Source organism: Chionomys nivalis, chromosome 19 (genome assembly GCF_950005125.1).
Source record: "Chionomys nivalis chromosome 19, mChiNiv1.1, whole genome shotgun sequence".
In the NCBI taxonomy this organism is placed as follows: domain Eukaryota; kingdom Metazoa; phylum Chordata; class Mammalia; order Rodentia; family Cricetidae; genus Chionomys; species Chionomys nivalis.
In genome coordinates this window covers 53,961,625-53,975,064 of record NC_080104.1, presented here as the reverse complement: position 1 = coordinate 53,975,064, position 13,440 = coordinate 53,961,625, and the positions used below count along the sequence as shown (strand labels likewise).

The window sequence follows — 13,440 nt, the reverse complement described above, 5'->3', positions numbered from 1 at the left end:
GTGTAGTTACAGCTACCTCACCTGTGATGGTATAAATGCCAGTAATGGTCAGCAAAACTAGCATTGTCTGGTAAATATCTGTGTCCCAAACCATTTTCAAGAACATGGCACCAAAGCTGATCTCCATCTGAAATGGGCACAAGGTTAGCAAATGAACCTTCATTTCCAGCAGAATCAACCACCACCCCAGAAAGAAATGGGTCTTGGAAGCTGCACGAAGAAAAGGCCGCTGGGCAGCATCCCACTGCCAGTGGACACTGGGAGAGATTGGACCAAATTCCGTGCCCTCTGGGTTCAAAATTAGTACCTCCAAAGGCATGGGTTAACCCAAGCCGCCCACTTAACACGGTCTAGCCTACTCTGCTCTGGAGCCTCAGCATGGGGTCTATGCTCAAAGACGTTGTTTTATGTGGTTCTGCAACTAGGAAAAGACCACGGGCCTTTTTTCCTGGAAGCATTTGTTCTTTGCATCGTCTTTCCAGTTACTGGAGACTTTTAGTTCTGTGTACTTTTAGATCACTACCAAATTCATTTGAACCCATATCTTTAACAAGCTGTGGGATTGGCAAACTTCTTGTACTAGACCACATGATAAATATTATAGGGTTTTAAAAATTTATTTATTTATTATGTATATAGTGTTCTGCCTGCATGTATATCTGCCTATGGCCAGAAGAGGGCACCAGATCTCATTACAGATGGTTGTGAGTCACCATGTGGTTGCTGGGAATTTGAACTCAAAACCTTTGGAAGAGCAGGCAGTGCTCTTAACCGCTGAGCTATCGCTCCAGCTCAATATTATAGGTTTTGAGGACTGTATACCACACTGCCTCTAGTTTTTACAACCCATTAAATTAGGTATGAAAATCAGTCTCAGTTCAGGGCCATACAAAGCAGTTGCTCACTGGCCTGGCCTACTGACTACATTTGTGGACCCCTGGCTGAGCTGACACTGACTTTGAAGCACCTGCACATCATTTACCTGGCTGACCTTTGTCTTTATTATTCTGCCCTCCCAAGTCAGGGATAAAATGAGCAGAGATTTATCCAACCATTTATTCCCACAAATGATTACTGGGGTCCCACCATGCTGCAAGCACTCTGTGGTCTTCAGAAGACATAAGGACTGGCAAAGCCCAGTTTTCGTCCTCACTGAGCTTATGTTGAATAAAGACACGATGTGTGTGTTTTTTATACTTTGTGGTAAATGCCAGCCATTTGGTTAGTGAAAACCAATTATGCAGTACCATATGTGTAGAACACATCCTAGGCTGGGGGCGGGGGTTTGCAGTAAACACACCAGAAATGACCCAGGGTCTCAGGACATTTGAATGCAAGTGGAGAAGGCACAGAATAAGCAAGTACAACAATAGGTTGCTTTCTCATGGTGGCACTCATTACAAAACAAATAACAAAGAGACAACTGAGCACATCCTTGGAATGCATCGCCACTGGTTGGCTGAGATGACACTCCCTCTCTGTCGTTCCTTGGAGGAAGCACTCCAAGGACATGTCTGGTTGGCCTCTACTCCGTGTGCAGGAACTCACCGAGATCCTGCTGAAGATGTAGACAACCAAGGAAAAGAAAGAGGAGAACAACTGGATCCGAAGGCTGCCAAACCTCTTCCTCAAATATTCCGGCAACGTCACCACCTGCACAAGCAACAGAGCAGGTCACTGTCAGATAGTGAGTGTCAGAGAGATCACCGGATGCCCCTTCCTCATGGTGTTTATGTCACAGAGATGCTGCCAGAGGATGGAAATAGCCCAGGGATACAAGATGCGGGGTCACTTGGGCACGAGTCAAGGTGGGGAGAGTAAGGAAGGAGAGACAGGACAGCTTTATCCCAACGGCTGAGATTCCAGGCAGGAGATAGAAGCCAACGACGCAGTCGGTTCTCTGTATGGACAGTCCAGTCAGATGACAGTGTTCCGAAGGGTCCTCTTTTTCTACAGCATCCTGGACAGTATGCACCATGAGCACAGGGACCAAGCCCTCAGTGTTCACAATGCCCTTTGACCCCAACAGCCCCTGGCTTGGGAAGTGAACCATTAAGAAGATATTGCCTCGCTTTGTCCTGGCTAATGTATACGCTCTGGTCTACCTACCTACCTATGTCCATTGTGAGCTCTGACTCAGACTCCCCCTGCTTCACAAAGACACTCCTTCCTTCACGGGGGCTTCCAGTGAGCACCCACAGGCTTCACTCTCTTAGCCTTTCCTTGGCTCTAAGTCTCTGCCATATGTCAAGGATTCTCCCAGCAAGGTTCTAAACTTCCCAGGCTGTTTTTAAGTTGATTGTTTGGGCTTCCCTAGCAAGTGAGGACAGTTTAGGACAGTGGTTCTCAACCTTCCTAATGCTGTGACCCCTTAATCCAGCTCCTCCTGTCATGATACTCCCCAACCATAAAATTATTTTCTTTGCTACTTCTTAACAGTAGCTTTGCTACTGCTATGAATCATAACATAAATCTGAGTTTTGATGGTCTTCTGTGATCCCTGCGAAAGGTCTGTTCACCAGGCATTCACCCTGGGATCACGGTCCACAGTTTGGAAAACACTGGCTTAGGTGCCTTAGACAACAGGTTAACTATTGTCTCTCAATTTTAGAGTCTACATGTTCAAGGTTTCAGCAGGTCTGCCTCTTTCCCAGAGCTGTGAGGGAAGCATTTGTCCAGATCGTGCTCGTAGACTTGTCAAAGACACTCTGTCTGCAGCTGCATTTATCTAGAATTCTATAGGATTCTATAGAATGTGTCTATAGGATATGTCTATAGGATGGGTCTACAGAATGTGTCTATAGGATGGGTCTGTATGTCTACAAGATAGGTCTATAGGATATGTCTACAGAATAGGTCTATAAAATATATCTATAGGATATGTCTATAGGATGTGTCTATAGGATGTGTCTATGTGGTGGGTCTATAGGATAAGTCTATAGGATATATCTATAGGACAGGTCTATAGGATAACTCTACAAGATATGTCTATAGGATGGGTTTATACGATATGTATTTAGGATGGATCTATAGGATATGTCACAGCATGCGCTTCTACTTGCCTCATAGCTATCCTGGTGTATGCTGGTGTACGCTGCAGATTTTTTTTAATTTTCTGCTTTATGATATTTTGACATCTTTAAAAGAAATCTTTCTAGGGGCTGGAGAGATGGCTCAGTGGTTGAGAGGAGCACTTGTTGCTCTTACAGAGGACTTGGGTTCAGCTCCCAACACCAGCATGGTAGCTCACAGCCATCTGGAACTCAAGTTCCAGGGGATCCAATGCCTTCTTTTGGCCTCTTTGAGCACCAAGCATATATGTGTTATACATACATACACACACTTTAGAATAAGTATTTCAAGCTTCTCACAGAGCCCTATTTGGCTCTTGTGTGAAATTTCATCCCATGAACAAGCCAACCAGGAAGAAACAGCATTTTAGGGTACTAAATCTTCTAGTCACTAACATGTATGTTCTATTCTTTTCTTTACACCTTATTTTAAATAATGTTTTGAAATATTTTATGTAAATTCCTGAGGAAGCAGATAGTTACTTGTGTCTACCCTAGAAAAAATGGTGTATTTTCAGTATCTGCAGATTTGGGGAATCAGTGTCAGGATCAAAAGGCTGACAGTATAATCTGTCCTTCAGGATGCTTTTACTACACATGAAACATTTATTTTTAAAAAATCACAAACTATAGAATAACTGATGATGGGCACTTACCTCAGCCTTGTTATAGATGGGAACAAATATCCAACCAAGAATATAGTACATACATATAGTCTGAAACCAAGAAAAAGCAGAAGAGTTAAGGCAGGGGCCCATGGGAGTCAAGCTCTTCAAAGAGATGCAGGTTCAATTAATGTCTGAGATGTTAGTGGACACATATACGCATGTGCACACACACACACGCACACACACATTTAAGCGCTAGTGAATTAATGCCTGCAGAAGTCAGTAGACACACACACACATTTAAACGTTAGTGCGATCTTCCCTCCCACCCAACAGCGCTTTGTTCGCTGTCTTCCCTATGGTCCACAGCATATATGCATTCTGTCTCCTGACGTACTAAGGAGAAAAACAGCGGAGTCTTTTTGTAAAACCGAAGACCTGACTCCTTTCGTCTGTACTTTCCACGCATCCCTAACAGGCACTCGAGGTTAAACGCAAGCTTTCGTGTTTATGAGTCTTCTCTGGACAGCAGTCAAGTGGTCAGTAGCTCAGAAGATATTACTCACATTCCACTCAAGGGCTCCAGCTGCAATTCCGGAAGTTGCACCTACCCCAGCCAGGCCCATATAGTGGCCACTGCCGATATTTGCAGAAAAAGTGGAAATGCCCATCTGAAAATCAGGAGATGAGACTGTCAGAGCCCTTGTCACACATAACAAGAACTCATGTTTATGGACTGAGAGAGGGGCTCAGCCATAGAACACTCACCTAGCGTCTTAGTTGGGGTTTCTATTACTGCGACCAAACACCATGACCAAAAGCAAGTTGGGGAAGAAAGGGTTTATCTGGCTTACACTTCCACATCATAGTTTATCACTGAAGGAAGTCAGGACAGGAACTAAAAAAGGGCAGGAACTTGGGAGCAGGAGCTGATGCAGAGGCCATGGAGGAGAGCTGCTTACTGGCTTGCTCCTCATGGCTTGCTCAGCCTGCTTTCTTATAGAACCCAGGGTCATCAACACAGGCATGGCCCTACCCAGAGTGAGTTGGGTCCTCCCTCAGCTTAAAGCCTGATTTTATGGAGGCATATTCTCTCTCTCTCTCTCTCTCTCTCTCTCTCTCTCTCTCTCTCTCTCTCTCTCTCTCTCTCTCTTTGAGACAGGGTTCTCTGTAGCTTTGAAGCCTGTCCCAGAACTAGCTCTTGTAGACCAGGCTGGCCTCAAACTCACAGAGATCTGCCTGCCTCTGCCTCCCGAGTGCTGGGATTTTAAAGGCTTGAGCCACCACCACCCGGCTGGAGGCATTTTCTCAACTGAGGCTCCCTCCTCTCTGATGACTCCAGCTTGTGAAGTTTCGGAGGGAAGTTTGAGAGTCCCTCAGGGATTCTATGAGGCCAGCTGTGTGATATTTTAAACCAAGACTCTGTGGTATCTGTTCCACTAGGGCAGAAGAGTCAGCTGGGATTAACATTAGACCAGTTAGCACCACTGAGGTCACACTATTGCGTTGCTGGGATGCTCAATGCTGGTGAACTGAAACTGAAGAGCCAGCTGTTAAAGGAGATCAGCACCATGGTGAGTCTGTGGACATCCTGGGACACATGAGACCTTGTCTCAAAACAAATAAGTAATGTTCAGAAAATGCAAGTCCACTGACTTTGGTATCTGTTGTTCCCTCTTCTCAGAACGTCTCACACTCCCTCTCCCTGGAAAAGACATATTCCACCTCAAATCCCACTTGTATGACTCTGCCTATGAAAGATCTTTTCTGTGTTGCTAAACCCAACAACCCCACGTTTAGATTTTGCCTATGTTTAGCCTGGGCACTTCTCAATAAACTTATTTACTATAATGCACTGTAGCTAATTTAAATGCAAATTGCACTGGTGGTGGCTCAACGGATAAGCGTGCTTGCTGCAAAAGCATGAGGTCCCGAGTTCAAACCTCGACAACTGATGTGTCTGTTGTGCATCTCTACCCCCAACCCCCAACACTGTGGGGAGCTGAGTCAGGAGAATTGCTGGGAGCTCATGAGCCGCCAGCCTAGCTCCAGGTTCAGTGAGAGACCCTGTGTCAAGAGTAAGGCAAAGAGAGAGTAATGAAGCAGGACACTCGAGGTCCTTCTCTGGCCTACGTACATGCACAGACACTTAGACACCTGCACACACATATGCACATACAATTAGAATTTCTAAGGGGCAGCCGACTTCCATTCTGCACCTTGATGTGACAGAGGTGAAAATACTTAGCCATTAAATAAATCACCTACTAAATGAAATTGGTTTATCACACCAATTGTTACCCCAGCACTCAGGAGACTAAAGCAGAAATACTGGGAGTTCAAGGTTAGCCTGGGCTACAAGAAGAAGAAGGGGGGGAGGAAGGAGAAGAAGAAGGAGAAGAAGAGGAAGAAGAGAAAGAAGAGAAAGAAGAGGAAGAAGAAGGTGGTCCTGATCTAGCAACTTCAAACTATTTTGGATTTAAGACATATAAGTAAAAATAATAAAAAAGCAAACACAGCCAGGCGGTGGTGGCACACGCCTTTAATCCCAGCACTCAGGAGGCAGAGGCAGGCAGATCTCTGAATTTGAGGCCAGCTTGATCTAAGGAGTGAGTTTCAGGACAGAAAGGGCTACACAGAGAAACCCTGTCCTGAAACAAACAAACAAATCAAAAAACAAAAGCCAGGCCAACACAGAAAGCCCCCAAACAGACAGCCACATACAAGCTTACTCACCAACCACCATGCTAGATTCTGGCCAGCCAGGAAGAAGTCCTTTATTGTTCCACGTCTGTGTGACAGAAGAGCCTGAAACAGAAACACTCCGGTGGAGTACCATTCACAGAGAAGAGCTCGATAGAATATGTTGGTCTTACTATCCCGCAGCTGGTGTGTGGGACGCTCCAAATACATTAGTAGGGAAAGAGAACAAACTGCAGACTAATGTGCAATTTGATCCCGTCTTAAAAGAGGAACATACAGAGTACACATTCTGCGTCTGTATGTTTGCCCAAGCGCTGAGAAAATGGAGAAAAGATACCAGGTCTGGTTACCTCAGAAAGATGAGTCGGACGAGGGAAGAAAACTAAGTTATTCAAGTCGCTCTATACATTTTGCTTGTTACACTAAAGGTTAAAGCATTTGGCAATCAACAGCAGTATAGGATTGTTTTTAATTTAAAACAAACAAAAGTCTGGTGTTGTGGCACATGCCTTTAATCCTAACACTCAGGAGCAGAGGCAGGTGGATCTCTGTGAGTTTGAGGCCAACTTGGTCTACATAGTGAATTTCAGGCCAGCCAGAACTACACAGTGAGATCCTGTCTAGGACAAAAAACTATAAAGAAGGAAGGGGATCAAAACATGCCGGACATCCGTCCATGTTTTAAATCTCCCAGAGCTCCAGGAGCAACAGGTTTACTGGTTCTCAAATCTTGGCCAGACATGGCCCCCAGGTAAGGTCAAGAGTGATTTGGGGGTGCAGAGAGGGTTCCTAATCATAGCACTGGAGAAAGGACCCCATAATTGAAGCTCAAAGACTAAGAATCCCTGCCTCTGGAAACAGACTGTTCATGGCTGAAGCCAATGAAGATGGATACTGTTTGAGTGCTATGATGTGCGTTCAGGAGTCCCCTTCCTGTTTGGAATAGACCCTGTGCTCCCACCCCTTGGCATTGGTAGGGAAGTAGTTCCAGGAGCCTCTGTGAATACGAAACTCCAAGGATGCTCAAGTCCATCACATGCCAGACAGCTCTAGGTTTACATCTGAGCGCCACTATCTTCTGCTTCTTACTCAACCTTTAGGAATCTCAGTTCAAGTCACCATAGATCTGGCCTTCGCATGCATGGAGAATTCGTTCCTAGACTCTTTCAGCTCAAATTTCTTTTATAAATGTCATATAATATTTGGGTGTAACTTCCAGTACATCCTTTTGTGTGCTTTACATTGCCTCTAGGTTATAAGTTATGCGTTGCAATACTTAATTACCATAAATAATCTTAGCTATCCAGTACAAATGAAAGCCAATCTTAAATACTTTCAGCGTGATTGGCTAGATCTGCAGATAGGGACCTCCTGGAGAGTTCAGAGCTACAGCAGCATGTTGGTGTTAGCTGCTGTCATCATGGTGAGTCTCACTTCACGATGAGACTTCACGACTTTCAAAATACCATTAAGGTTTCGGGTTCTAGGAGGCAGGAGCAGGACATCTGAGTTACTTAACTATTATTTTAGGGTGGGGGATGGGTAATACGAACAGAAAGGGATAATGGTCCAGAACGGTTTTGTTGCCTAAGTAGCTGGTGCTTGGTGTCAGGGTGAGGAAGGGTTAGACAAAGGGTGGGCAAGGCTATCCCCTCTGAAGTGCCAGGAGGCTAGGTGGAGGCCAGGTCTCTGCGGGGAAGTGCTACACCAGCCCAGAGGTCCCGCCATACCCACAGCCCGAAGAACAGAACCAATAAGAGGTACGAAGTCACCACCAGGGTGTCCGAGGTGCTGTGGATACTTAAGCCCACGATGCCCTGATTCCTGATGACGCTATGATTGTTCTCCAGGGGGTCCATGGCAGCTTTTCTGAGCAAGGTAAACACTTGCAGCCAGAACACTGCAACGGTTCTGGATCCAGCTCCACCTCTAGTTCGCAAGGCATCCTGGGAAGAGCCACGGTACTGTCTTCTTGGTTCCCAGTAGGCTCTGCGGCTTGGTTCTTCCCCAGCACCGGGACTTCTTCCCTTTCCTTTATTCTCGGTCACACGCGGGCACGCACGCACGCACGGAAGAAGAGAGAGAAGAGAGAAGGGGGGGCCTTTTTGGGTGCCAAGTCAGTCCCAGTTCGTCTCTCCATCAGCCACTAGCGGTCATCCTCAGCTAAATTCGAGCGCAGGCGGGACGAACACAGGACAACTGAAGCAGAGTTATTAATGGTGTTTTTAGAAGCTGTATTGGATTCTGGGGCAGAGAAATCACTCTGATGGAAACCAAAATCGACAGATGCTTAAATACCCTATGCAAAATGGGCTAATATTTGCATATCCTAGGCACATCTTCCCCTATGTTTTAATTCATCTCTCTATGACTCATAACAGTAACATCCCTCCTATCTTAATAAACCATGTTTATATTTTGATGATAGTGGATTTTTTCATTAATTTTAATTAAAATGTTGTATCAAAATGGTATTTACCTTAATTTTGGAGGTTTTTTTTTTTTTTTTTTTTTTTTTTTTTTTGGCTCTTCCTTATACTGTGTGCCAAGACAATTCTTAAGCTTACTTTTGCCATCACAGCTCTGGGTGGAGGTGTTGATTACAGAATCTCTTCCATTTTGTGCAAATAAACTTTTTAAAATGATTCATTTCCTCTGTATGGGTATTTTGCCTACATTCACGTCTTGTGTACCATAGGCATGCACAGTGTCCTCAGAAGACAGGAGATGGTGTCAGATCCACTAGAACTGGAATTACAGATGATTGTGAACCACCCCATGAGTTCTGGGAATTGAACCTAGGTCCTCTGAAGACCAGCCAACACTCTTAACCACTGAGCTATCTCTCCAGCCTTTGTAGATCAACTCTAAATTCTTTTTTAAAGAAAAAAGTCCTTTCTTCTTTATGTGTGCAGGTAGGTATTGGGATGGAACCCAGGACCTGGTGCACATTAAACACGGACTCTTCCACAAACTCTATCTCAAACGAAAATGGCCAACTTTATTTTTCACTAGAATCTTGAAAAATGAATTGAAGATCACATAAAAAGGTCATCTACTATGACCAAGTTGGTTTCATGCCAGGGATTTGGAGACGGCTCAATATATGTAACAGAACAAATGTAATCTATTGTATAAATAGGCTCAAGGACAGAAAACACATGATACCTCAGCAATGAAAAAAATGCCTTTGACAAAGCCCAACATCACATTGTGATCAAAGTTGTGGATAATTTGGGGGTATGTGGGATATATCTCAATATCGTAAGGATAATATATGACAAGCCCATAGGCAAAAATCATGTTAAGTGGAGGGGGAAAATTAAAGCATTTCCACTAAAATCAGGAACAAGTCCAGAGTGTCCGTTCCCTGTTCAATGTAGTGCTTGAAGTCCTAGCTAGAACTAAAGAGACAAAGAAAGAGAAAAGGGAATACAAATCAGAAATAGAGTCGAAGTATCCTATCTGCAGATGATGTGATTCTAAGTGCACATAGGATCCCACTGGAAATCCCACGTTCAGCAAAGTACAAAATTAATACAAAAATCAGTACTTTTCAAAATATCAATAGTAAACATCCCAAGAGAGAAATCATCACAATAAGATCAAAATCTTTTGAAATAATCTAGCCAAGAAAATGAAAAAAGACTGTACAATGAAATGTTAAGCGCCTTTAATCCCAGCACTCAGGAGATAGAGGCAAGCTGATCTCTTTGAGTTTGAGGCCAGCCTGTGCTACACAGCAAGTTCCAGGATAGCCAGGGCTACACAGAGAAGCCCTATCTCACTCCCCACCAAATGTTAAAGTATTGAAGAAAGGAACTGAAGAAGATCAGAAGGTGACAGTGCCTCACTTGCTCGTGGATTGGTAGGATTAATATTGTGAAAATGACTATCTTACCCAAAGCAATCTCTAGGTCTAATTGTTGAGGTTGATCCATTTGCAGATATCCTGCGGTTTAACTGTCTAATAGTCCCTGGGTTAGAGTGCCTGGATTTGTGACCCAGTGTCTGAGAGAGTAATTGATGTCCTACAGTTTAGTTATCTAGTAGTCACCAGGTAGAGTCCCTGGATTTGTGGCCCAGTGTCTGAGAGAACAATTGTCTGTGTGGTCAGCAGAAGGCTGTGATCTTGGACTCAGTGGTCCATTTAAATGAGCTGGGTGTTCAGTCCACAGTACCCTGCTTCCTTTGTGGTCCCTAAAGTAGTTTTATCTAAACCACTGGTGTGGCTCACTATGACTCACACTGCCCACTGCCTTGTCATCTTCTGTGAGGTTGTGAAAATCCTACAAAAAGTGCAACCGTGTGGCCTTGGGTGGACAGTCTGCATTCATCTGTGTGAGGCTGACCCTGAAATCAGAACCTTTCCGCTCTCTGATGTCACGAGGGGAGTGCAGAGCTGGCCGGTGGGCATGATGGCTTCCTCCCCTTTTGTATCTGAAAAGACAGAAAACCGAACTTCCAGCTTCGCTCTTTGTTCTGCAGCCTGAGCAACCTGAGCAGCCTCTGCAGCCCACGCAGGTCATGCAGCCTGAGCAGCCTATGCAGTCGGTGCAGCCTGTGCAGCCTACGCAGGATAATGCAGCCTGTGCAACCTGAGCAGCCTGTGCAATCTGAGCAGCCTACGCAACTTGAACAGTCTGTGCGTGCAGCCTGTGCATGCAGCCCGAGCAACCTACACAGCCTATGCAATTCTTGAGCATGTAGTTGGCCCATCAAGTTTTACTAGAACCACCTCTGAAGCTCTTTCAGGGCCCCAGCTATCTTAGGGTAGGTTGAGATATAAAGCCAAGGTTCTGTGTGAACTCAAAGGGAGCCTGCCTTCCAAGAAAGGCCCTGAAGTATGGGATCAACTTCGAAGACTCCAGAAGTAGACCACGAGCAAATGGAACAGATGTCTCCGGGTATGTCCACTGAGAAGTGCTGCAGCCACTGCTTTAAATCGAGGCTTCCTTACGGAAATTCTCAGCCTGGAAACCGCCAAGGGCAATATTGCTCTATTGAGATAGAGTCTTACTCCAACCCAGGAGCCAAATGACTTCCTGCTAACATAGAAGGAAACTGGTGGGCTCTCTCCAAGCATTGAGTCTTCTCTAGAAAGGATAGAAAGGATGGGCACATTTAAAGCGAGAAACACCCTCTGAGATGTGGGGTTCCTGTTCGTCTTCCCTTGTTCTAGGACACAGTCCGAATTTGCCTGGCTTCCCCACCAGGTGGCACTGTCTACTCATAAATAAGCACAAAAAGCCCAAGCTTGCCTTTTTTTTTTTTTTTTTTTTTTTTTTTTTTTTTTTTTTTTTTTCCGCTTTTTCGAGACAGGGTTTCTCTGTGGTTTTTTGGAGCCTGTCCTGGAACTAGCTCTTGTAGACCAGGCTGGTCTCGAACTCACAGAGATCCGCCTGCCTCTGCCTCCCAAGTGCTGGGATTAAAGGCGTGCGCCACCACCGCCCGGCTTGCCTTTTATTTTTAATCAGTTTATTTATTTGGATTTTGAGATACGGTCTCACAATGTAGCTTTGGTTAGTATGAAATTTGCTATTTAGACCAGGATTTCTCGAACTCACAAAGATCTTCCTTCCTCTGCCTACTTATTAGTGGGACAGCACCACCACACCCTGCCCAAAATTGCCTTTTGAGAACCAGAGGCAATCCTCCTGTCTCAGTCTCCCGAGTGTTTAGGGCTCTCCATGCCCCGCCAATGCTCTGAGTTGGTTGTTAAACATACCAGTGCCCTGGTAATGAGAATGAGCCTACGCTGATTGGGAAAGTGAGGCCGGCAGTACCACACTTAATGAGGGAATTTGGAGATGAGTAAGGAGAATTGAGATGATCCAAAGGTGCTTTATCTGTCCTCAACAATGTGTTAAGTGTTGCCAGACTGAAAAATTCAAAGATCTGGTACCCCAAAACTTCCCAACTCTCTCGGCAATCCATAGCCCACCAGGTCCTGGGTACAGGACAAAGGCTCGGCGTGGTCAAGGTTTCCTGGATGGAGTGGACGCAGCTCTGCCAACTAGGCGGCGACACAGCTCCCCATAGACTTTAAGTCAACTGGGGCTCCCACATCCTGGGCCAGCGGAGCGAAGGTAGGTCCGGTGGACTGGGAGGGGCGAAGGAGGTGCTGGGTTGGGGTGAAGCTGCCCCAGGGCCTGGAGCTCCCACCCGCCCTTCCGCCTCTACTTCTCCCACCCTCGTCCTCGTCCTCACCTGTTCCCCCTCCCCCCAGGCGCCCCTTCCTCCCCTTCTACCCACACCTCTCGCGCCGGTGAGCGCTTCCCGCACCGCTCTAGGCTTCACGGAGCTCTCAGCATCTGCGCTCCTGCTGCTGAGCCAGGATGCTGGTTGGCGGGATGTCCTCGCGTTCTGGCGGTGGGGAGAGTTGAGTAGAACCCGCATTGGACAGAGTGCACAGGAAAATACTGAGATTGGGAAAGGCAAATCTAGAACTTTAAATAACTGCTGCATCTTTTTTCAAGGGTAATCCTGGACTTGCCTGTCGCGTCGTCCCCACCCCCACTCCCACCCCCGAGGGTGCAACCCACATAAGGCTACTTAGAGATGAAGGGGGATTAACGGTTGAAGGACCCAAAGATAGTCAAGACTGTAAACTCTGGATCCCCCCAAATGCTGCATCTAGGTGCTCACCTCCAGAAATGAGGCACTTCCTGTTTGGTTGGTTGGTTGGTTTTTGAGACAGGGTTTCTCTGTATAGCCCTGGCTGTCTTGCAACTCACTCTGTAGACCAGGCTGGCCTCTGCCTCCCTAGTGCTGGGATTTAAGGTGTGTGCCATAACTGCAAGCTTTTTTTTTCTGGGGGGGAGCACTTCTTAGAGACACCAGGGAAGAAGCTGAGTATGTGTGTGTGTGTGTGTGGGGGGGGGGGGGGTTATGTGTGTTTGCTTTTGCTATCCTGGGGGCTGAGCCTAGCGCCACTTTTTATACTAGGCAAATATTCTATCACTGATCTAGAACCCCCAGCCCAGGAATTTTGTTTTCGTTCGAGAGAAGGTCTCACTATGTATCTATCCTTGGCTGTCTGGAACTTCCTATGTAAA

At 45.8% G+C, this 13,440-nt stretch overlaps 1 protein-coding gene across 1 annotated transcript in view; it reads right to left on the bottom strand.

Moving 5' to 3' along the window:
* The window catches only part of LOC130862334 (sodium/glucose cotransporter 1-like), a 38,053-nt gene extending 29,812 nt beyond the window's left edge, over positions 1–8,241 (bottom strand). The window contains exons 1-5 of the mRNA XM_057751899.1: positions 8,113–8,241; positions 4,246–4,350; positions 3,728–3,787; positions 1,549–1,653; positions 22–127 (exon numbers count right to left, since the gene is read on the bottom strand). Of these exons, the coding sequence (XP_057607882.1) occupies positions 22–127; positions 1,549–1,653; positions 3,728–3,787; positions 4,246–4,350; positions 8,113–8,241 (505 nt within the window). The remainder of the gene's footprint in view (positions 1–21; positions 128–1,548; positions 1,654–3,727; positions 3,788–4,245; positions 4,351–8,112) is intronic.
* Between the last annotated feature and the right edge of the window lie 5,199 nt (positions 8,242–13,440).